The sequence below is a fragment of the Nelumbo nucifera genome, chromosome 6 (assembly GCF_055504915.1).
Source record: "Nelumbo nucifera cultivar China Antique chromosome 6, China Antique-T2T, whole genome shotgun sequence".
NCBI classification, from domain to species: Eukaryota; Viridiplantae; Streptophyta; class Magnoliopsida; order Proteales; family Nelumbonaceae; genus Nelumbo; species Nelumbo nucifera.
The window spans coordinates 20,644,006-20,668,819 of NC_142654.1; the positions used below are offsets into that span (position 1 = coordinate 20,644,006).

A 24,814-nucleotide genomic window follows, 5' to 3' on the forward strand; every position below is an offset into this window, starting at 1 on the left:
AAGTTTCCACAACGTTTAGCCAACGATTATTATTGTAGTGACTGTTCTATATCATCAAGCTTGTGTGATTCTGTCAAGGAAGCTTATTAGATGAGCTACTACTTATGGGAAAGCTCAACAATTATGAGTATTCTCCCTCCCTTTAACTACCTTTCTTTCAAACCAAACACAGCCTAATAGTAACAATTAATAGTTTAGGCTCAGCTATCCATCTTATGGTCTTATGGTCTTGTTAGGAAAAAAATAAAAACTAATTTTCATTATAAGTTGTGATTTAACTAGCTAGATTGCTAGTTATGGTTTTTACTGTATTTAGGCATTTTTATAAATTTCATTTGTTTTTTATGTATGGTTTAAATATTCTACTTATTGTTGAGTTAGGCTTAGCATGTCCGTTTCAGTAGTGAAATAGAAAATATCACAAGAGCAGCATTATTATTAGAATTTAGAAATCCTTTTTGTTATTAAATAAAAAAAGAACTTCTGAATTCCTTCCGGTTGATAATTAAAAGTGGTTTTCCGGACTAATTAATGAATTTCATCATCTCCCCTTTTCTTGTTGTGTTGCATTCAGGGATAACTGATAAGGCCCTATGGCCCCACTCCTAGTGTAATGTTACTCTGGTTTCTGTCTGGATTCAATTCATTGTGTGTAGGGGTTGTCAGGAATTGATTTATTAATAAATTTAAGGGTCTGGAGTGGGACCCTGCAGTAATTCAGGGCCAAAAGAAGTTACTTTAACTTATATAGACTGGCATTAATATCTTATTTTATGTTTTGGTTTCTTTCTTGCAAAGACAGGCTTTGAATGTAACTTGTTGTCATCTTCTTACTGCACTGTCAATATTTTCTTTCCATATAATTATGGGGTGAAAATAGGTTTAGACTTTCCCTCTATTATCTTATCAAAGGAAAGCATAATTATCTCATAAATTTTGATCATGCTGGTGTATGTAATTGTGCTCATGAAAGCTATGGCTTAATTAAATTGCTTATAGGTTATATCACTAAGGGTGATTTTGCTTTCATAATATATATTACCAAAACTTGATTATATGAAGATTAATTCTTTTTCTTTTGCAATTGATTCACAGATTATTCTTTAACCAGTCTTGGAATGAAATGCCCTTATTCCTACAGGGCAAAGATAATAATCAATTTGAGGATCAGGATGTGGATAGTTGCATTACCTAACTACTTAATATTGTGGAAATAAACTTCACATTGAGCAATGGTCTTTCTTTTCATTTCACACCTTAATTTGTACTCACTCCATTTGAAGTTATATACACGGTGTTAATGAAGAGTTCTGAGCTCAGAAGAAACTCGATCTCATGCAAGCAAATACAAAGAGATTATATTTAAGAAGGACAATAGCCCTCCATTGTAGCCCTGTACTAACTTTGATTGATCAATAATAACACTACCTTTTTCAATGTTTTAATTTTAATTTAAAAGTTGCTCAAAAAAAGACCTTGTCTAGATAGTGTCATGGTATTTGGGGCCCAAATTCTTTGAGTGGGTGGGATTTGGGATCATGGTTTTTAAAAACGAACCGGTGACCGAATCGGTCAGGGGTCCAGTTACCGATTCGAACAGTCTGATTGTTCGACCCGAATGGTCGGCCTGTTCTGACAAAAAAATAAAAAAATTAAAAAAATTAGAAAATGATCAAAACCGTTCAAACGGTTAACCAGCCGGTTCAGCGGTTTGCTGATCAAAATCAACGGTTTTGGGGGAAAAAACGGTTTTGAAGAAAAATGAAAGTGACCGATTCCCGGTTTTTCCGGTCTGGTCCGGTTTTGAAAATAGTGTTTGGGATTCCTTTAGGCTATGTTTGGTTTGAAGGAAAGGATAGGAAAAGAAAAGAAAAGGTAGAAAAACCTTTACAATTTTCCCTACCTTTCCCTTCGTTTCCATACTTTTTCCTTCAAACCAAACACAGCGTTAAGCTAAAAACTAACCCACTTTCCCATATTGACAGAGACAAAAAAGCACTAATGATGCATACCAAACGTCTTATTTCCCATCATAATTTCAAGGACAAGATCTATTTGTCACAAGTCAGTGGAGAAAAAATGCATTGGTGTTACTCAATGAACATGAAAAAGAAAAGAATAAAAACATGGAGAAAGTGAATAATTGGATATAATAGAGAACATATAGGCTATAATTGATGATGAACCATTCAAAATCAAGATTGATTTCTAATAAGGAAGACATGGGATATCCTCCTGGGGATTCATTCAAGGACAGGATGGACCGTTTCTCACAACTTTTAATATTCAAACCCTAAGAATGACCACCAAAATTAATGCAGAGTATTGTTGCATTTGATTACAGAATACAGTCATTTCATGCCCCCCTTGTTCTGATCTAAACAGAAAATGCAGGCTTCAACAAAGAATAAAACTAATATATATTTAACTTTTTTTTTATTGTAGATAAACAGTTACTAATAGGAAAAGGAAAACATTACACCACTTGTCACAAAAGATGTTAAAATGGTGCTTTTCAAGTTAATTTTAATCCCAAATTCAATTCTATATATATAGTGTTACCTGGTTGCCTCCATAGAAATAAGATAGAAGCATTGCAAACAGAAACATCTCCATGAAAACGACTTTGATATCTCCTTTCTTATCTTCAAGGCCCCGTTTGCCTTTTGGTAAGTTATTTATCCGGGTAAATGCACTTCTCCAGGTAAATGTCTTTCAGAAAAGATTTACCTGGGTAAGTGCATTTATTCATGTTCTTTTATTTTCCATACAAATAAAACAATGATCATTTTAGCCATAAAAATCCATTATTACAAAGGAGTATTTTTATCCTATTCAAGCGTTGGCAATTTCCCTTCAAGGTGGAAAAATTATTTACCCACCTAGAAGATGAGTATCACTTACCTAGTCCCTACATAAATCTGAAAAAAAGAACCATAGGATTCTTGGTCAATAAAAATCAAAATTCCATTGACCAACTTTCCCCCCTCTCAAAATCCAAGAAAAAAATGCCTCCCCCAAAAGGTATGAAGGGACTTTTCAAACTACAAATGTGAATGCCAAGCTTTAGCCTTGTCCAAACAAGATTCCAATTAAACCTACAAGCTCAAAATAATTGGACTTCAGATACCAGAAACCTAAAGTGCAAGAGCCCCTAGTGTTTTCGAACTCCACCCATGAAATATAAAAGCTCCCATAGGATGAATTTAGAAATATAGCACCCAAGAGATTCCAATCTGACGATGATCAGAAGTAGAGAGAGAGAGAGCGCGCTGTAGAATGAAAAATCCATGCACATATGATTTCTTGAGAAGGCTGCAACCGCCCCACAGGGGAGTTTGGCCAACTGAACATATTATTTAGGATAAATTACAAAACCCCCCTTATACTATACGGTAACTGACAAAGACCCTGCACTTTCTTTTGCGACAAACACTCCTTAAACTTTTACATTGCGACAAATACCCCGACCGAAAGGCATTAAATTATCAAAATACCCCATTAAATTTTTTCTATTTTCTTTTCGTTACCGTTCTCTCTCACAGCATCACTGACAAAAAAACTTTAATTATAATTGTTCATTCCCCGCATTAAGTAACACAAACACCGTCACCGCCACCTCCTCCTCCTCCACTCCCACCGTGACGAGAATTGTAACAATCGGAACAAACATCCCCACCGCCACCTACGTCCGACCTCCATTACCAGCAAATGGGGGTGTTTGGGTGTTTGTTCGTTCACTTCCTTCTCGGCATCATAAAAGAAACCAGCGAGCAGGGTAGAGAAGATCGCCCAACTCCGACTTCTACCATCAACAGTTCTGGTAGGCCTCAGAATATGCAATTACACGGACTTATACTGTGACCACCCACCGGACGACAACAACGTCAGAGCACTTGCTAGTATTGATTTCAATGGTTACCACTACAAAAACAACAGTGGCTCCACAAACACCATCGAACAACACATATGAAGAATCAAACCCTTCTAAGCTCTATCCTTCGCTAGTTGCGGAATATGAGGAAGTTATTCAAAATGCAAAGACGTTCATGGAAACACTTACGAATCTTCACGGGTCGTTGGAAACTAAGTTTATGGTACCCACCATGGGTGGGAAGTCTCTAGATCTACATCGACTTTTTGTGGAGGCTACATCACAGGGTGGTCTTGAGGAGGTTATAAGAGATCACAAATGGAGATGTGTCATTTCCGTTTTCAATTTCCCAAGCACCATTACCAACGCATCCTTTGTATTGTACAAGTACTACATATCATTGCTTCACCATTATGAACAGTTGTATTTCTTTCGTAAAAACATCCCTTCAGTCCAGGCATCTAATTTTGTAGCTAAAAGCCTTGTCTGTTGCACAGGAGCCACACCATCTACTTGTGAGAAACAAACCACCACGGATTGGTTAGCAAAAACTTCAAAATTGAGTGCTGGTTGTCGGGTTACTGGGATAAATTGATGGAAAATTTGACAATGGATATTTAGTGACTATGAGTTTTGGTCCCAATAAGCTGAAAGGTGTCCTGTATCATGTTCCTCCTGAGTTATAGATGTTTTTGAGTTCTAATACTTCAATTGCGATGTCCTGGTGTACTAATACTTCAACTATAATTCCTTGTCGGCACTAGAAAAGATCCAGGCTAGCATTGAAGGACCCCTCTCATCCTAAACCAAATAGGAGTGATTACAATTTCTTTTTTTGCTGAGCTTTATGCCCGATCGGCTGAAGCCTTTGCACCATGGGCAAGAAAAAGCCATCAACAAGAAGATTGGACACCTATGGAGCTAGAAAACTGACTGAGGCTGAAAAACAAGTTTATCAAGAGAAAGGATTGCATGATAAAGAGAGACATTAGAGCGAAATTTTGGAGTATAGAAAATTATCAAATGCTTGAAAGCCTCAATATATCTAAGGTCGGTCCTTTTCTTGAGGTTATTGATTTTTCTTCATTCCTCTGTTTTCTGACATCTTCCCGTGAAGATTGTGCCAATGGCATGAACCCATTGGTCAAGGCGTTGGAATGAGAGGGAATCAGGAGGCAACCTCCTGCTCCGGAAATGATTACACCACTATCAAACAACATTTAGCTTATGTTTGGTTTCAAGGGGAAGGTAGGGAAACCTAATACAAGGTTTGTAAAGGTTTTCCTATCTTTCCCTTCCTTTCCCTACTTGGAAAATATTTGTAGGTCTCTCTCTAAACGCACATACACACAAAAACTGAATTTGTTGATCTGCAATTGCAAGGGATTTTCGTTTTAGGGGGCGTTCATTTTTTGGATTTTGAGAGGGGAGAAAGTTGGTCAATAGGATTTTACCAAGAAACCTATCTTATTTTTTCAGATTTATGTGGAGATTAGGGAAAGTGGGTATCACTTACCCAAATAAGTGGTACCCCTCTCCTAGGTGGGTAAATAACTTTCCCACTTAAGGGAAATGTTGCCAACACTTGAATGGGACAAAAATACCTTTTTTAATAATGGATTTTTATGGCTAAAATGGCCATTGCCTTATTTACATGACAAATAAAAGAACATGGGTATGCACTTACTCGGGTAAGTGTTTTTCAAGAAAAACCTACCCAAGTAACTGCATTTACTTGGATAAATAACTTACAAAAAAGTGAACGGGGCCTTAGGCTCCTGGATAAATTGCCATCTAACTCACCTCCTCCAGCCAACTCGGTTTTCATTTAGTAGCTTTGCCTGTTTAAAAGGCACAGTTGGTGGAGGTGCTTCTTTTAAACAACCAATTATCCAGTTGCCTCCCTTACGAGATCAGTTTGTTGAGATCACAATGTTTGATGCAGGGAACAATCTTTTCAATGGGACCCAATCCTTTAACACCAGAAGCTGCAATTTCTCAACAGCGGACCCATATTGATTGCAGAAACAAACACCTTGCAAAGAGTGGTGGGATCTGCTCCTCACAAATGGGCGCTTCACAGGCAAATCCACCATGCATTGGAAACATCTTCCGTAAATAATAGTCAATAAGTATGGGAGATGTTCCCAATGCGTGATAGGATGTGCGTGTGAGGCACCAGGTGTGAGGAGCAGATCCGGTCTATATAAAAAAGAATAAAATAATAAATTAGAAAATGGTAATTTAGGAATTTAGAAAACTTTAGAGAATTAAGTGAGAATATTTTTCAAAATTAACTAATTAAAGGTTAATGGAGGGATCTTTATCTAACAGCCAAAGTTCATGGGATATTTGTCACAAAAAATAGTGCAGGGTCAAGGGGGTATTTATAATTTACCATATTATTATTTAAGCGTGAGTGGGCAACATTTAGCTGGTGGGGGTTAGACTAGCCAGTATGGGACTGATAAGGACAGCTTCCTTTTGTTCTATCAAAACTTGTTTTCTTGATTCTATTTTCATTGGCCGCTGTACGATTGGACAGGCTTAAACAATTTCTTTACGGCAGAGTGGATTAGCTATAAACTAGTAAACTATTTTTATATATTGTCAGAGAGATAACGATAAGAAAATGAGAGAATGCATGCTTAACAAAATTTTTTACCCAAACAATATAAAAAAGAATGTTGTCACCACCTTTCATAGTGATGAGTGATGACTCTCTCCTAAATTTGTTTGTCATGAGATTCTCCACTGCAACTTGGTTAAGCCAAGCCAAATTCTCTCTCTGAGCTTTGCTCGAAATGATGTCTGAATGCCTAGGGAATAGCACTAATGGGGTGTTGTTTGTTTGGATAAAATTTGATTGATATTCTGAACTCTCTGAATTCTGAACTCCATTGCCAACATCATCAGCTCCGGATTCCGGATCATGCCGTACTATAAAAAACCCCGAAAAAAGGAACCGTGCGAAACTTTTCACCAGGATTCCTGCTACCTTTGCTTTTCTAAAGCCCGAACACAAATCCTCCCTTATGTACTTCCATGTTCCAACCAGCCCTCTCTGTCTCTCCTACAACGTCAACTAAAGAGAGTTTCTATCTGCCGGACGATCTCCAATCATATTATGCCACCTGTTTGTCTCACTAGCATTCTAAGAGATGTGCACAGGTACAAGGCATAAATTAGATGCTTGTTTATTAAAATGGCTAAACCATGGAATTGGAATCTACTGGAGATGCATGCATGTAAAATGGCTAAATAACCTGAACACGCCGGTGTTACGCATACACATCATTTTACCTTCTTTTAGAAAACCCTTGGGCTAATTCCGTTCAACATAAAACGAGCTACACAGATTGGCTAACAGAATAATAATATGATATGATGGACGAAGGAAAGTTAGGTGATGTGTAGAGCCGGTCGGTACAATAGTTTGTGATGAGGGCAGATTTGGCCCTCCAGTGAAATTGCGACATGTGGTACCTCGTGACAACTAGGCAAACACTCAGGCAACAACTTACCAAGTTGGTATCCCACCCGGGCACCGGTCTGGCCGGCTTGGCGCGATCTGCACGTAGGCTATGGGCAGCCTGCGTGCGGCCTGCGCGACTTGGCACATGATCTGACCTGGCCGACCTAGCCGCCCATAAGACGCCCATCGATGAACCATAGCGGCGTACCCCGCGAGCTCGGTAGCTCACCAAGGAGCTCGGTAGCTCACCAAAGAGCTCGCCAAGGAGCTAGGCTTCTCTCCAAGGAGCTCGCCACCAAGGAGCTAGGAAGCTCGGCAGAGCTCGCCACAAGCAGCTCGGCATAGCTCCCTCGGGCAGCTCGCCCCTTGTAGGGTAGCTCGGTACAGGAGTAGTTTGGCGTATCGCAGGAAGATCTCTTGCTTGACAACCTGGCCTAGACACCGACCCGCCGACTAACACAGGCGCCGACCTGACAACCTGGCCTAGACACCGACCCGCCGACTGATGCAGGCGCCGCCCTGACAACCTGGCCCAGGTGCCAACCTGGCCGCCTGACACAAGCGCCAGCCTGACGACCTCGAGGAGTTCACCACCATACCCCGGTTCTGACGGGATGTGACGAGTCTTACCGTTTGGAGGCTTTTCACCCACCTAACCCGCAAGGACTCCGATATATAAAGACCTCACCCTCCAAAGGGGGGGAGGAGGGGAAAAGGGATGGTAACCCCTACCCTCTAGCTCTCTCATTTCTCTCCAAGCTCTCATTTCACTCCAAGCTCTCTGTAATCAGAATGCTAACTTAGGCATCGGAGAGTCCCCGCCGGGAAAATACCCCCGGGTCCTCTGATTCAGTTCTCGCAGGTCCCTCAGCTCCCGCCGCCTACAAAGGAGAGGAAATCACCTCATGCAGAGGGTAGTCGGGTTGCGTTGAACCAAGGAGCTCCACCATCCTCTGAGTTGCAGACCGCCTAGGAGCAGGTCAAATGATGAGTCCACCAGGGAGCTCGCCACCAGGCAATTCGCCACTAGGGAGCTCACCACCAAGTAGTTCGCCACCAGGGAGCTCGCCACCAGGCAGTTCTCCACCAGGGAGTTCGCCACCAGGCAGTTCGCCACCAGGGAGCTCGCCACCAGGCATTTCGCCACTAGGCAGCTCGCCACCAGGCAGCTCGCCACCAGGGAGCTTGCCACCAGGCAGTTCGCCACTAGGGAACTCGCCACCAGGCAGTTCTCCACCAGGGAGTTCACCACCAAGTAGCTCATCACCAAGGCACATCACCACCGGGTCAAATAACGAGGTACTTAGCCAAAAAAAAATTATACATCACAAAAAATGGTACGTGACCAGAAACGGTTACATCAGTTTGAAATTTACTTTTTAAGCAACTTGGGCTAGAGTGCTAGGCCATGTGCAGTTCCATTACTATCTCCGTAAATGTGATTCACCTCACACCTCCATTGAGAATACGCTGCTGCCATGCTAGTTCAACATTCTCCACCAACATGAGATCACAAACATGCTTAGTTCAAGTGATTGCTCTTTGTCCGAATATATAAATGCTATGCTTAATTTAAGTTTGTAAGTAAATACTAAAAGAAGTTGTCTGAACAAAGACAAAGGTACGAGGGTTGTAGGAGGGCTAGATTTAGGGATAAAAAGTTTTTCTGTAAAGCCCCGTCCCACCCTAAATGGGGTGGGTTTTTTTCTGATCTTAAACAGGGAAGGAAAAAATATTTTTGTCTTAAAACGAGGATGGAGTAGTTTGCATAGAATTCCCCGAACCCGCCCCGAACCTAATGGTAAATTAGTAAAACATCATTATATTTAATATTGATTTTTTTTTTAAATATCTCTAAGTTTTCACTAAATTATTAAAATCCTAGAATCTTATAATTCCATTTCTAAAGTATTCTCAGATTTTCATAATTCAGTTCTTAAAATATCCTCAAATTCCCATAATCCTATTTGTAAAATATCCACAAATTAAATTATTTTTAGGTGATTGCCTCGGGGCGGAGAAAATTTAGGAATTCCTTGTCCTTGACGAGGAATGGGGATGCCCCACCCTAAACCCACCCCACCACCGAGGATGGGGCAAAGCATTTTGACTACAAGGCGGGGATGCCCCACCCTAAACCCGCTTCATTACCATTCCTATCCTTGTGACTACTCACACACCATTCCATGTTTTCATGCTTATCAACTCAAGATTTAACCATTGCACCAAGTAATAGTCTATTGTTTGAACCAATATTTTCAAGTCATCCTTAACACAGCTGGTTGAATTGTTCAACCTGTGACCCGGTTCTGATTTTGGTTTGGATTAACTTAAAACCCACAAAATGTTTAAAAACTATTGACTTGGTCAAAACATGTTCAAGCCAAGTAGTTTAATTGCTGAGTCACTTGACTTGATTGATGAGTTATGGGTTATAAAATACAATTTTGTAGAAAACTTTGTAGGCCATAACTTTGCACTCAGTTGTTTCATCCGAATGGTTGAACCAATGACATGCAATCCATTGGGAAAAATGATTCCGCCTTCAAGTTGATTTTTAAAACAGTGGTATGAATAAATACCATTTTGGTCTAATATAACCCTAGGGGTGAGCAAATGAATAGGTTCTACTCAAAACCGAATGAAATTGATCTCCAACTAGCCTCAAATAATCCTATCCAATTTGTTACCGGGTAGGCCGCTTGATTCTAAATTCTTGGGAGCAACCCCAACCTAGAATAATTTTAGGGTCTAGGGGTTTATCCTACTTGAATTGACATAGAGAGCTAACCTTGGTTGGTCTTGGTGGAATTGACCTTGAAATTTAACTTGGTTTAAAACAAATCCCAAAATAGTTTGAGGATGTGAAGATTTGAACCCAAACATAAGTCCATGGTCTCACTTGACTATTGATTCACTTAAGTGATTTAATCTAAATAATAATATTTGAATAATGTGTACAATAAGTAATCTAAATATATAGTATAAATTAATAAAATTTTGAATTATATTATTATTATTTAAAAAAAATTAAATTTTTAAAAAACATATTCCATTTTTGAGTAAAGGAAAGAATAAGTTCGACTTTGAAACTACCAAAGCCAAAGCCGACCTATGTTCCGGTTCCAAAAACTTGAGATGCCTTGTAACCGAACTGAATGAACCCATGCTCTCCCCTGCATAAATTTATAAACCCAATTTTGTAGTGCTTTTTTTAATCAAGTATTTTGTTCATTGGCAATCGACTAAAAAGGCTCCTTCAAAAATTGCTGATACAATTGGTCATGCTGTCCTGATAAATGTGTCCTTGAACCATTGGAGAACCCCCAAAAACAGGGTATATAGTACGGGTACTTTTGTAGTAAATGTAGAGAAAGGCCTCACATTGGATGTGTACATTTTATACTGTGCCGACATAATTACGACGGACGGTGTAACAGTTACGTTGCTCACAACTGTATCTAACGTTGGCTTCTTTTATCGTTTTAACAGATATAACGGCCGTTAGTTTATTACTTTCAGAGCAGACCCAGCGGCCAGCCCCGTACTACCGTTATTAATAAAAGATGGTTTTAGATGAATTCGTAGAGAAAGCATCAAAGCACCCTGCTGAAGACCTGAAGTTGGCATCAGCGGTGATAGCGGCGTTCTCGTTCCGTCGCAAGGAAGAGTCTACTCTTCGCTGGGCTACGCCTGCTGCGTACAGTTGCCAACTCCAATTTCCCCCAGCTCTGCTGTTTTGTAATGTTCTGCGTCCAAAGCCAAAAAGCTTCAAATCATGAAAGTTAAGCTTTTAACCTGTAATGATGTAATGGGAGAGAGATCGAGAGAGATACACTCAAAGAGCTAGCTACTTCTACTTATACTTCAGCAGGCTCTCAGCTAAAGCGGCTTTATTAATAAGTCATTAAGCACCCAAAGAACATTGACTTCTTACTCAGTCCACGGTCTGTCAGACAAGCGGTAAGCCGAAGCAGGAAAAGAAATCACCACTGATCACCAGACTCTCTTCCGTCACTCATCTTCACAACAATCTCCATCTCTCTTTCTTCGTTTCTGAGCTTTGTCTCGTAACCACTCCAAGCAAAACCAAATCACCGTCACTACATCCAACCCAACAAGGACAAGAAGGGTGGCCAAATCAGGAGACAGCAGCCTCGTTTTCTGCAGCTTTGTTTCATGCGAACTCAGAAACGAAGCCAGCTTCTTCCTCTTCTCACCTCCTTTCTTATTCAGGAAAACCGCATTTCCCCATTAATCTAACATTCCTGAATCGTTTCCCAACAACATTTCCTCTGATTATACCCACAGAAATCAATCAATTAATCCTCACCCAGAATTAATTCCTCCTACAAACCAGCCTGTCTGAACCAGGACAAAATGGCGAGAAAGGAGATTAACTCTCACGCCCTTCAAATTGTTTAATTTTTAATTACATTAATTAATTAATTAAGTTATTTATCTGGGTTTTGCCTTTTTCTTCTCATTTAGTTCCTTATAATCATGTCACTATCAAGTGACAGGTGTTCCGGAGGGTCGGTCCCATGTCTCCCTCCCACGGAAGCGTCTGGCGTTGCATGTTCATGTGCTCATGGCCATCATGTATGCTCATGCATGCATGTATGCCATAGTATCCTCACATACATTATCATATTTATTATTTTTCGGAAGTTATTTTATTTTACTTAAGAAATATATATAGCTTCTCTCTCTCTCTCTCTCTCTCTGATCTATTATACGTCGCTTTCTGTCATAAATAGGGGACGGAGAACTGAGTGGCGAGGAACACCGAACCCAACCCAAGCCAGCAGAGAGCGAGCGGGAAAAATATGGAAAAGCTACCAAAAAGCGAGCTCTCTGCCTCTTTCGCATCAAATTCTTGCTTCTGAATCCGACGTCAAAGTTGTCGGTCACCGCCGCCGGAATCTCTATCGCCACCAACAACCAATCTCGATCCTTTGTTCTTCGTTGAAATTTTATTATATTTTCTTCTTTTTTTTTGTGTGTGTAGGAGAAACTGGAGCATGGCTACGTTTGGAGGCTTTTCGATCCGGTAAGTGTCGATGGTTTTTGTTAGGAGTTCTCGTATGGGGCTGAAGCTTGTGATTTGGTGTTTCAGAGAGTATACTTTGAAGATGAGAAGCGTTGACGTGAAGATATGTTGGCCGTTCGGTGGAGATGGGAAGGAGAAGAAGACGAAAGAAGAGATGGAGAAATTGCTTCCTCCGTTAATGTGTCCGAAATACCGGTGGTGGGAGGACGAGCTCGAGTTGGTGAGATCTAAGCAAGTTGATGAGAGGAAGGAGAAGGTTCTAGAAGAAACGGAGAAACCGGTCTCCGGCGACGGAAGCGGTTTGGTGTCGGAAAAGGCGGATTTGGGGGCTGGAAAAGCGGGTTCGGGAACGGAGGAGGAGAAATTGGCAATGATCTGTCCGGTCTGTCGGAGTTTTACTGCGTCAACGGTGAATGCGGTGAACGCGCATATCGATAATTGTCTCGCTCAGGTGTCTTCCGAAGAAGGGAAGCAGACGAGAACGACGGCTGAAGCGGCGGCGGCAGTGAAGTCGAAGACGAGAACGCTGAAGAAGAGATCTATTGTGGAGATCTTTAAGGCTGCGGAGCAGATCGAGAAGGCGGAGGTTGATTGTAATGAAGAAGCGGAGCAGGTGTCTGAAGAGGATTTGGATTCTACAAAAGCTGCGAAAGCATCGGATGGTGTTGTGAAACGTAAAAGGAAGCAGAAGATGTCGAGAGAGGAAGCCGTAGCTGTTGCAAGGAAACTGAAATTGAAGAACAAGAGAAAGAAGAAAAAGAAAACGAAGAAGAGTGAGACTGCAGTCTTCGATCCATCGAATAAAGGGAAGAAGGTACGCGATTTTCTCTAAAACTATGTTTATTTTTTTCTTCTATTCTCGATTGTTGGTTGCTTGATTGCTACAGTATTTCTGTGTTTAGTTAGATCTTCATTGTTTGTTATCTTTTAATTTTATCTTCAATATTGTTTCTATACTCTTTCTGCTCAAGATTTATGACTGCAAAGCATTAGGACCTTTTTTTATGAGTTTGAGGATAAAAGCCACGCGTAATTCTTGTACATGCTTATGTGAATTTCGCTGCTCCTACGAGGAGCTTCGGTATAAAGGGAAAAGTTAAAATAAGAGATGGGGTTCCATGTTATTGGAGATTTTTAGGATTCTGAAGTGATCTGTGCTGCTCCAGCTGTCTGTACGGGTTCAGCAGCGATGGTTCTTGTGTGAGAAGATATGATTGACAGTCATACTGTTTTGGAGCAGTTGGGTTTGGATCGTATGGTTAGTTTTTTATCGTGTTTGTTTTCCAAACGTTAATCGTACATGGACTGTTGAATTCTAACAGCTAAACAGATATAGGAAATGCCACTTATTCTAGATTCTTTTTGGTTGTTATATATGGTAACCAAATCGATATCACATGTGCAATTTGTGGTCAGATCATGAAATGTAGACATCAAATGTACAACAATCGCTTACAACCGAGTAACGACCATCTACTTATTTTCATTGATTTAGAAACCAATCCATTAGGGGAGGGAATTTCATGTGGATATTCCTCCATTTCACTGAGCCGTATTTCCAAACTCTTGTAGATTGTCTAGCACTCGGGATGTGAGATCTTATGGATGAGAGCATGATGTTTGTCAACAATGTTGTGAAATAGGAAGGTTCTTGTAGAGCGCTCCTCTGGTGTTAGGGGGTTCCAAATATGCTTGATCACTTCATTCATTCTTTGCTCCATCAGCTTTAAAATCTTAAATCTTAATTGATCACATATTTTCTTTCTAGACTTTGGTCTTCAATGAAGCTTCCCATTTTTTAACAAGATTATTGGTTAATTTGAAGATAGAAAAAATTATAAGATGATGGCATGAGTTTGATACTGCGTAGTAGTTCTTTCATATTCTTTTATCAACATAGAAATAATGGTTCTCTTTGATACTCTTTTATAGATATATAAATAATTTCACATCGTTTTTCGTACTGAAATCTTCTAGTTTAATTGAACACAAAAAATGACTAAACAATAAAATACAAGCAAGAAATCATGATGTGATTTGATTAGATATTGCTAGGTATTTTCATGGGCCGAGGTACAATGGTTAATTGCATGTGCTCCTAGGATTTATTTGACATTACATTATTGACATGAAGACTCAAGTAAATTAGTTATGGGCATATAGACACATGCCATATTGAAGAATAATACGAAATTATCAAGTAAACAAGCAATCAAACACTATATCTAGTGGAATATAATAATTATGTTATAACTTACGGTAAGTACTAGAAATTGTTCTGTAACAAAATAATAGTTGTGAACTTATAATGAACTCCAAATGCAAACACTAACCTATACCATAGAAAAATCTATGATGCTAGAAAGACATGATACCATAAAGACTTTGATCATTAAAACTCTCGTGAATTTTGATGAAAACCAACCTGCTGATTGGTTGGTTTTCACTTTTATGATGCCGTTGATTGGTTACAAGTTTTTCTGGTTGGTTATCACCAAGTGCAGTTGTCCACATCATCTACCTTCTCTTGCTTTCCAATCCTTTTATAATTTTGTGTCTTTTGTTTTAAAAAATAAAACACGGGCTACTCACAACAAAACATCCAATCAGTCCCCTATAAAACATATTTAGGCATCTTTTAACACCAGCCCATGCATTGCACTGGTCTTACACAAGTTGAAATGTACTTAACTTAATGGCTGTTGCATAAGTAAAATTTATACTTCTGTCATCACTGTTTTGTACTGCTATTTTTATAATTGCGATATCGGTTTTGATATTTTAATGCTCTGAGTTTATATTCCAAAACCATGAGCATGTAACCAACCAAACCATCAATATGGAAATACCAAATGAGATTTTTGGTCAATACACAGATTATGAGCCAAGATCCGTGCAATGTCATGCTGATACTATTACCGTAAGGAAAATGAAAATCCAGCTATCATAGGTTTCAAGCATTTCCACCTGTATTGGTCATTCCACAGTTTCCTAAGGCTCAGTTTGGGAAGAGTACAAATATAAATATGTACAGTGCAAAACCTTGTATATGATATTTCTAAACCTTGTATTTGCACTGTACATATTTGTATTATTTGCACTATTCCTAAACCGAGCTGTAGGGCCCATCTTCTACACACGAGCCTTAGGCTCAGTTTGGAAGGATTACAAATACAAATATGTATTTTGTCTTATTTTGTATGTATTTGTGCTGTACATGTACATATTTGTATTTGTACTCCTTCGAAACTGAGCCTTAGTCTCAGTTTAAGGTTCAGTTCGGGAAAAGTGCAAATAATACAAATACAAGGTTTTGCAGTGAACATATTTGTATTTGCACTCTTCCCAAACTGAGCCTAATGTTCGATAATTCATGACAAACATTTATACTAGATTCAGTATTGTGGCTACCATTGTAGAAACTTACTGATACAGGATTTAGGCACTGAAAGGTAATATGTGATTATAGTATCTAATACTCAGCTATTTTGTCCTCTCATTATTATCTTCAAGAACTGAACTGTAATCATTTGACTCCTATTCATTCTTATAGCTTATTCTTCTCCTGAATTTTTTGTGTAGGGTAGAATTCATTTATACCTACAAATTTCTTAGACTAGAAGCACGTTTGGACCATTAAAATTGGCCTTACAATTTAGTTCTAATTACTTACAATTTCATGAAATATAACATCTCTTCAGAACATTTGGCATGTCTGCTATGTGATGAAGTTATAATCAATTTGATAGAGATTATCCTAGATAAAGCAATTTGGTTTATACTTCAGAGTCATGTAGAGGTCAAGAGTGCTTTGTTCTTGTTCTTGTCCTATTGGGGAAAGCTGATGTTCTCTCAATTTCTTTCCAATAAGAATTTCATCTACTGTGCTTAGGATTTCTTTTTATGATAAGCAATAAGAAGTGTTTTATTAAAGACTAAATAAGAACTATGAAAGGATACAGGATAAAAAGTCCACAGAGAGGCATGATGCAGCCTCAAAAATAAATCAAGATTACAATTGAGCCCAAAATCAATGACCCCTATGCATCCCTTGCTTAGCTTGAAGGTATGCCAGTCCATTAGCCGATCCCCTCTCCCACTGGACTCTCACTATTATGTTGGAAGTTAGCCATTTGAATCTTCTCATCGCTCTTCTAAAGACCAAGCTACAGTCTCTGGCTCCTTTAGCCACCCAAGCTACTGTGCTTAGAATTTTGTCGTTTAGCTTACCACAATTGAGTAATATAGAGAACAATTCTTGACTAGTATTACTCTTTTTTTCAGAGTTTTGCTAAATGAGTTGGACTGCTACTGATATTGATTATGGGGAAACTGCAAATTTCTTAAAAACTGAAAATGGCTTGAAGAGTGATCACTACCAGGATCTAAACTTCTACGTAGATACAACCATTGATTCCTCTCAGCAGTGGATAAATGATATGGAAATAGATGTAGGGGACTATATAAAAGTACTGTAAGAAAACCACAGAAAGCATTGGACTATTCTGGATATTATGGAAAACTACAGGATGCTTGTTTTGATATTTTAGGAGCATTATTATATATTTGGGACTAATTTCATAAAACACAACCACCACCAAAAGAATGGAAACCGTGCCCAACAAAAAATAACAAAAACTGTACATTTTTTGGAGGTTTGATACATATGAAATTGTCTGCATGTAGTTCTATATCAGGTAACAACATAGCAAGATTAGTCACAATATCATGAAATTCACTACAACAGTATTGCAAGTCATTATCACCCTTATAGTATGAAATGGATGATAAAGTTGCTGCTCCAACTACTTGCAGTATAGCAGTTGTTGAGAGTGTAAGGGCGCTTATGTCCTTTCGTGATTTTTTGTATTTGGGCGCCTATTCAAGGGCCCATTTGTAATTTTCTTAAAAAAGTTAAGAAGGCCTCTTCAGGGTGTGAATAGTAACACACCTAGGTTCTTCGATTACTTTAACTTGGTATCAGAGCGTCGGAAGATCAAGGAGAGCATCAGCTGCTGGTCATGACTCACAGACGAACTTGTTGACGCCAGCTTGCCGTTGGTTGATGTCAGCAGCCCGTACATTCGGTGGCGTTCATTTGCGGTTTTGACACCCCTTGATGCGTTTCATTTTTAGAGGAATTTTGATATACATTTCATGGAGGTTTGAAGCTCTTTTACATTTTCTTAGATTTTTTAGATGAAAATTGGCAAAAATTACAGATTTAGAGTTTAGGGCTTGCATGCTCGCATGGTGGGCTGGTTGCTGTTAAATCCACTTGCGTTTGAAGTGTGGTAAATTTCTGAGATTATAGGAAGCAGTCTCAGATTTTTTGGAGCCCTAAACCTTTTTTTGGGATTTTTTTTCTTCCCCTATTTTGCCACCAGCACCTTCTTTTCTTTTGTTTTATTGTTGTAGCCCGTGTTTAACCTTCAAGGAAAGGTGTTTGGGTGTTCAGCTAGTGTTGGGAGATTGTGGTGTTGGTGAGAAAAGTGTTTTTAGAGGGGTGGTGATCAATGGACTCACACAAGGATGTGTATGTACCTACCTATGTCCTCCCGGGAAGTAATGGCAGTGCTGGAGGGCAAATTACTATTGTAAAACTTGATAGAACAAATTTTATTGAATGGTCTCAATCAGCTAAGCTTACAATCGGAGGAAGAGGTAAGCTTAGGTTTATTACAAATGGGAGCAGGATAATTTGCTGGTTATGTCTTGGCTGGTATGCTTTATGCAGCCTCACATTGCCCACAATTATACGTTCCTTCCAACAGCTAAGGACATTTGGGATAGGTTAACTTTTCAACTTATTCTCAAGCGAAGAACACAGCTAGAATCTATCAATTGCGAAGAGAAGCATGTAATATGCGACTGGGGGAGAAATCGGTGGTCATGTATTTCTCTTCCTTACAATCATTTTGGGAAGAAATGGATCATTTAGAAGCTTTGGAGTGGAAGGATCCTATTGATGCTGAACAATATAGGAAGTGCATTGAGAAAAACCGAGTTTTTGATTTTCTTGTTGGATTGAATGCTGATTATGATTTCACCAGGCAACATATCCTTAGTGCTGATATCTTGTCACTCTCCATAGTATATTTATGGTGCAGAATGAAGAGAGTAGGAGGATTGCCATGATGCAAGTTCCTGTCAATGAGCACACAGATCTTGTGTCTACAAAACCCAAATAGAGTTCTGGTAAACCTGAAGATGTAGTTTGTGAACATTGCAAGAAGCCAAGGCACACCAAGGATAGGTGCTGGAAACTAAATCCCCACCTAAAGCCTAAGAATTTTAAAACCAGAAAGAAGGTAAATGCTCATGTTGCTACAGCTAGTCATGATTCTCAGACTCACATGCTTGAGGGGAATTCTTCTGCTCAGGCATCTACTCATGACACCTCTGATGTGATGGAAAAATTGAGTGGTATCTTGCTCCATCTTGAAAAGAGTGGGTTACCTACATCTGCTGGTTCACATACACCTTTTAGTGCCTTTGCAAAATCAGGTACTACACTTGCATGTCATGCCTCATCCTTTGGCCCTTGGATAATTGACAGAAGAGCCAGTGATCATATGACTGGTATGCCTTCCTACTTTACCACGTATAAACTTTTTTCAAGGAAAGGTAAGATTACTGTTGTCGATGGATCTCAAACTCCAATCTCGGGTTTGGGTGAAGTTAAACTTACCAACAACCTTTCTCTGAAACAGTTCTCCATGTCCCACAATTGCATGGAAATCTCTTATTTGTTAGCTCTCTTACAAAGTCTCATAATTGTTCGGAAACATTCTTTCCATTTTATTGTGTCTTCTAGGATCCGAGTACGGGGAAGACGATTGGCAGTGGACATGATGCCGATGGAGTTTATCTTCTTGATCAGTCTCCAAAGTTTGGGTTAATGTGTTAGTCTGAGTATTGTCATGATGAAAAACTAAGTCAATTGAAATCGTGGCATCACTGTCTTGGGCATGTGTCTTTTGGTTCGTTGAAGTTTTTGTTTCCTAGTCTGTTTGAGTCCTTGTCTAGTTCTGGTTTACAATGTGAAGTTTTCCAACTATCAAAGCAATGTAGAACCACATATTTTGCAAGTAATGAGAGAAGTAATGTTACTGATGTTTGGGGACCTTATTCTATTCCATGTATGGGTGGTTATAAATATTTCATTCTCTTTGTTGATGACTACTCGCGGTATACTTGGCTGTATTTGATGAAGAGCCGAGATGTAGTTCCTTCAATTATAAAAGGTTTTCTTAATATGGTGGAGGCACAATTTGAAAAGAAGATTAAGATTATTAGATCTAACAATGCCAAGGAATACTTGGAGAAGCACTTACAAACTTTCCTTGAAGAGAAAGGAGCAATTCACCAAAGTTCATGTCCTCATACCCCCAACAAAATGGGGTATCAGAGAGGAAAAATAGACATGTGGTTGAAGTTGCTAGGGGATTGTTATTCCAGATGCATGTCCCAACTCGGTTCTAGGGGGATGCTATACAAACAGCTTTATATCTTATTAATAGACTTCCTTCACGGACCCTTCATCTCCAGTCTCCTCATCAGCTTCTTCTGTTTTGTCCATGACATGAGTCCTTCTAGGTTAAAATTTGATCCAAAGTCTATTAAGTGTGTCTTCTTGGGATATTCTTCAGTCCAAAAAGGGTACCTTTGTTATGACCCTCACTCTGGAAAAAGGTATGTGCCCAAAGATGTTACATTCTTTGAGTCTACTCTCTTATTTTCCTCTTCTTGTCCTTCTCTTCAGGGGGAGAAAGCTAGTGAAGATCAGACTCCTTTTTGTATGCCAATTCCTACTCCAACTATAATTGGTGTTGTTGATCCTTCCCCTTCTCCTCTTCTTCCTTGTGGTGGTAGTAATACTCCTCCTGTGCCTCCTCCCATTCCTTGGTCTTGGCACCAGTGGTTCGTTAGACGAAAAAAGAGGATGACTCCAGAGATTGAATGTCTATTACAATTTGACTTCCTGGACTTAGGTAATCTGGATTCTGAACCTCTTCTTCTTTTTGATACTTGCGGTGAACTTATTACTGAGCCACCTTGTGTGGTTTCTAACCTTAATCTTCCTATTGCGGTTCATAAAGCAAAAATGACATGTGCTAAATGGTGCACTTATTTCTAACCTTCTTTCTTCCCTCCTCTCTTCTCTTCTCTTCTCCTCTTCTCTCCTCTTCTCTTCCTCTTATTTCTGGTCGGCCATACTGTCAAGAAGGTACACTATATTTGCTTTTTTAGGACCAATTAGTGTTGGGAGCTCCATAAGAGCTGAGCTAGATGGTGCACTTCAAGGTCTGATATTGGCCAAGGAGTCTGGTTTCTTAGAACTAGTAGTAGAAGGATACAAAATTAATTGTGTGCTACTTAAGAAATCTCCATCAGATTAGAGAAGGAAGACAACTTTGTCATGGGACACAAGAAGATATTCTTTGGACATATTGGTGAGCTAACTCAATGGAAGACCCTTGCTTGTGAGGGTGTGGGTAGAGAAGATTTGAGGTGAGGTGAATATCCTTTGGGATAATAATCATATTTAAGGGTAGGTGTCTCTTTGGAACAAAGGATAGTACCGTGCTGTTATATCTGACCCTATACTTATATACATGAATGTACAACTTGTGCATCATCTTTTTTTTTTTTTTTAAAGCAAGGTATATTGTTGCACAAATAGAAACTTTTACAAAACTTTTCCCTACAGTGAGTCACTGTAGGAGCAAACCAACACCTAGCCACATCAAAGCAACTTACAAGTTCATTACAATCCAAATCAACTCTGTTCAGACAAAAACAAATCTTCTGTACCTTGACTAAACTCTTTCTCAACAGCTATCCGCGATCCCAGTCTGCCCACCATATTCTTTATCACTTTATTTTCATGTGTGAACTTGTTCTCAAACAACCTTCTGCTTCTTTCCATCCATACTGACCACATTAAAGCTGCCAGAAGAGCTGACCACATTGAGGCAATCATATTTGTTTTGCTGGACACTTTCTTCTGGAACTTGAACTTGCTTAGTTTACATCTAGATAAATAGAATGTATGACCTTCTTTTTAAATGAAATATTACTTTATTCTAAAAGAAGAAATGTGGTATATTTTTTTTCTTGCAAGTCGATTGCTTATCGTTCTTAAATTTGATGTTTGACACTTCCACAGTGTTGCTTTAACATTCGCCTAACTCTGCATCTCTTGTTCATGTGAAACGTAGTGCTGGATTGCATATGAATTCAAAATGCGTTAATGATTTGGTATGGCATGTCTCTTTTGCAGGGAAAAATTAGTAAACTAAAAGTTCCATCTCAAGCTGATATCTCCGGACGAAAAAAAGTTTCATTACACAATAAGAGGTTGGGAAAGGACATCTCAGATACTGGTGTTATCCCAAAAAAGAGACAATCAAGCATGAAAAGTTCCTGTACACAAAAAATTGTACAAGATTCCGAATTAGTACCAGAACACCAGCAGCATGAAAAACCAGTTTTTCCCATTCACAGTATTCTGAAGAATCGGGCAACAGCCATTTCCAGTGAGTGCTCTGCTGGTTTAGGTGATATACAGGGTGGTAATCAAATAAACCTTAGACGAGGTCAACAATCAGACAAACATGTCAGATTTTCAGGTAAGGATGACATACTTGGACCAATAAAGAAAGGGTGCCCTTCCATTGATCTGCCTCAAGTGCAAAGCCTTGGAAAAGTATTTCCTGATGTCATAGATGCTCTACCATTACATGATCAATCTATGGAAAATAATAAAAAATTATCCCCTGCGATTGAGGCCCTGGAGGTGGATGGAAGTAATGAAAATGTTGCTGTTAGCATTAGAAACGGAACTGAGTTCCTACCTGCACATGAAAATATATGTTTGGATGATAATCACAGTTGTCCCATTTCACCAACATCTCCAAGTCAACTTAAAAGAGATTTCCAGGATAAAGAAAAAACTCCAGATGAATTTGTAGACCTCAACCAGGAATTACAGCATGATGATAATTTGTATTTGCTCAATCAAGGTAACCTGACTGCCTCACAGTCTCTTTCACATGTGGGCATTCCCCAACTCCTCCATTCTACTACAAATAGGGGATTTAATCCCATTGTAGAGGCTCAAGCAGATGGAAATATCCAAGGGATATCTGATACTGGGATAAATCTACCCGATCCCTGTGCAGATTCTATTCCAAGATCTGTTGCAATGTATTCATTGACAAACAGAAAGGCAAATTTTCAGTTCTTACCATCCTGTTCTGCTACAAATACAGAAAAAAGTGCAAGGCATCCATTTCTGTCACAAGACACCACTCAAAGGCTCAACCATTGTGCTTCACCTTACCCGTCACTTGGTCACCTGACTGCTAGGGATTTAATGAGCAGCATATGTCCCTCTGTTGAGTGGAAGAAGCAAAGAGAAGCTATTTTCAGAGATAAGTGCATTGGTGAAGGTTTTATTGGTTTGCCTCTTAATTCACAGGGGGAACTGATCCCTTTGCATTCAAGTGGTAAAGCAGGGTTCCCACTGCAGAAGCAAAACACAATTATTGGGACTTCAAGCATTTCCCCAAAGCATCATCTTCTGGAGACAAAGAGTGTATTTGATAATTCACACTTGAAAGAGAAGGGTATTGCTGAGACTGGACTTACCAGAGACAACTTAAAACTGGTTGCTGAGAAACCCTATCAGAAAGAAAACTCTAAAGTATCATTTTCATCTTTGTTAAGTATTAGTGGATTCCAATATACTGGAGGTGCAGATGTTCACAGGCATGATTCAGTGAGGGGAAACAACCCCTCTGCCTATCAATTTGATTCCGACCTGAACCTCGTTGACATACCTTCTTCTGGGCATAAGTATACTTCAACTCCACATCAAACTGAAGGTGAAAAGATTCAACCAAAGGAAATTCAGGACTGTGGGTTTCCGCTTACCACCCAACCAACATTGCGGCTGATGGGTAAAGATGTTACAGTGGGTGTACGTAGCAAAGAAGTCCAAGGTTCTGAGGATGGAAAGATATGGACAGATAAGGAAATTGTGTCAGAGCATCGTCCTGCCATTGTTGCACCAGGCAACTCTTCTCTGAAAGGACATTTCCAGCCTGAATTGGTTATACTTCCAGTATCAGAAGAATTGAAAGAAACTATAATTTCTTCATTTGAACCAAGAAGTTGTTCTCCCTTACAAAGTATTTTTCAGGAGAAAAGGGTAGAGCCTAAATCTGCTCACTCATATCTAGACTGGCAAACATATGTAAAATCACAAAATAGCTTTCCCATGATCAATGGCAACCCAGATGCACAATTGCAAAACTTTGTCCATCCTTGTCCTTCCCTAGAATTGCCAAATCAGAAAGTGAGGTCCTTGGATCCCTGTATTTCTGGAACTGAATCTTTGAAAATGATCTCTCAAATTCCATCCCCTGCATCAACTCCTTTTGATGGTTGTCAGCATAACCTTTTAAGTTCTGCCCAATTCAACTGTAAACAGTGCTTGGAATGTGGTACAAAACCAACTCTCCAGTTTCCCTTCTCCAATCAAGAGTCTGGAGAGCATTTGCAGCCATCATGTTCTCAAAGCTCTTCAGTGAACCTTCCCCATTGGCTACTAAATGCAACAGAGCAGAAAGGGAGTGACCTAACTTCTCAACCATATCCTAATACAAGTGCTCAACCTCATCCCAGTACCATGTCTGGAACTAGGTTTCCAGCTAACCCTCCCCTTAATAAGAATTTGATTATGTCTTCTCACAACCCCAGCAATTCTCACCCTTGCATGAAGAGTTCATCTTCTCTAGCCTCTTTAGTTTACCCTCCACTTATCCCAGTCCCACCAGGATACAAATCTGCTTCCTTGTGGAATACAACTTCCACAAACAGGACCAAGGATGTAAGGATGAAAAGTATTCATCCTGGAGATCCTGACCATGAAAAGAAATTCAAAAAGAGAGCTGCTTCTAAAACAGACAATTCAACAAAAGCTGCAAAGAAACCCACTTTAGAGATGCAAGAGGTTCCAAGATCTCCAAAAGAATTGAAGAAAAATATGGAATTCACTTGCCATACACAATATAACAGAGAATCAGCTGAATCTGATGTATGTGGGGAGAAGGCAAGCAGCACCGGATACTGTCCAGTGAAGATTCAGGATGAATGTGGAATGTCATCTGATCACAATTCTTCTAATCCGGATGTTGTGACAAGATCAGGTCCTATTAAATTAAGCGCAGGAGCAAAACACATTCTGAAACCCCGTCAGAACATGTCTCAGTATAATTCTAGACCAACTCATTCAACCATACCCTTTGGAGCTGTTAACACAACTGATAATATTCCAGAATTTCAGGAGACATCAGCAAAGGTTTACAGGTTTTGAGAGTAAGTCTGGTTTATATCTGATTTT

General features: G+C 39.4%; 1 protein-coding gene and 1 pseudogene across 29 annotated transcripts in view; both read left to right on the forward strand.

Annotated features, from left to right (window-relative positions):
* Positions 1 to 3,452: 3,452 nt before the first annotated feature.
* On the forward strand, positions 3,453 to 5,167 carry LOC104608453 (high mobility group B protein 10 pseudogene; annotated as a pseudogene).
* A 6,921-nt stretch (positions 5,168 to 12,088) lies between these two features.
* LOC104608412 (uncharacterized) overlaps positions 12,089 to 24,814 on the forward strand; it is a 32,997-nt gene continuing 20,271 nt past the window's right edge. For all 29 annotated transcript variants that reach the window (XM_088890006.1, XM_088890003.1, XM_088890002.1 and 26 more), the window contains exons 1-3: positions 12,089 to 12,402; positions 12,469 to 13,216; positions 21,689 to 24,789. In XM_088890006.1, coding sequence (XP_088746132.1) covers positions 12,374 to 12,402; positions 12,469 to 13,216; positions 21,689 to 24,787 — 3,876 coding nt within the window. In that variant the 5' untranslated portion in view covers positions 12,089 to 12,373 and the 3' untranslated portion in view covers positions 24,788 to 24,789. The remainder of the gene's footprint in view (positions 12,403 to 12,468; positions 13,217 to 21,688; positions 24,790 to 24,814) is intronic.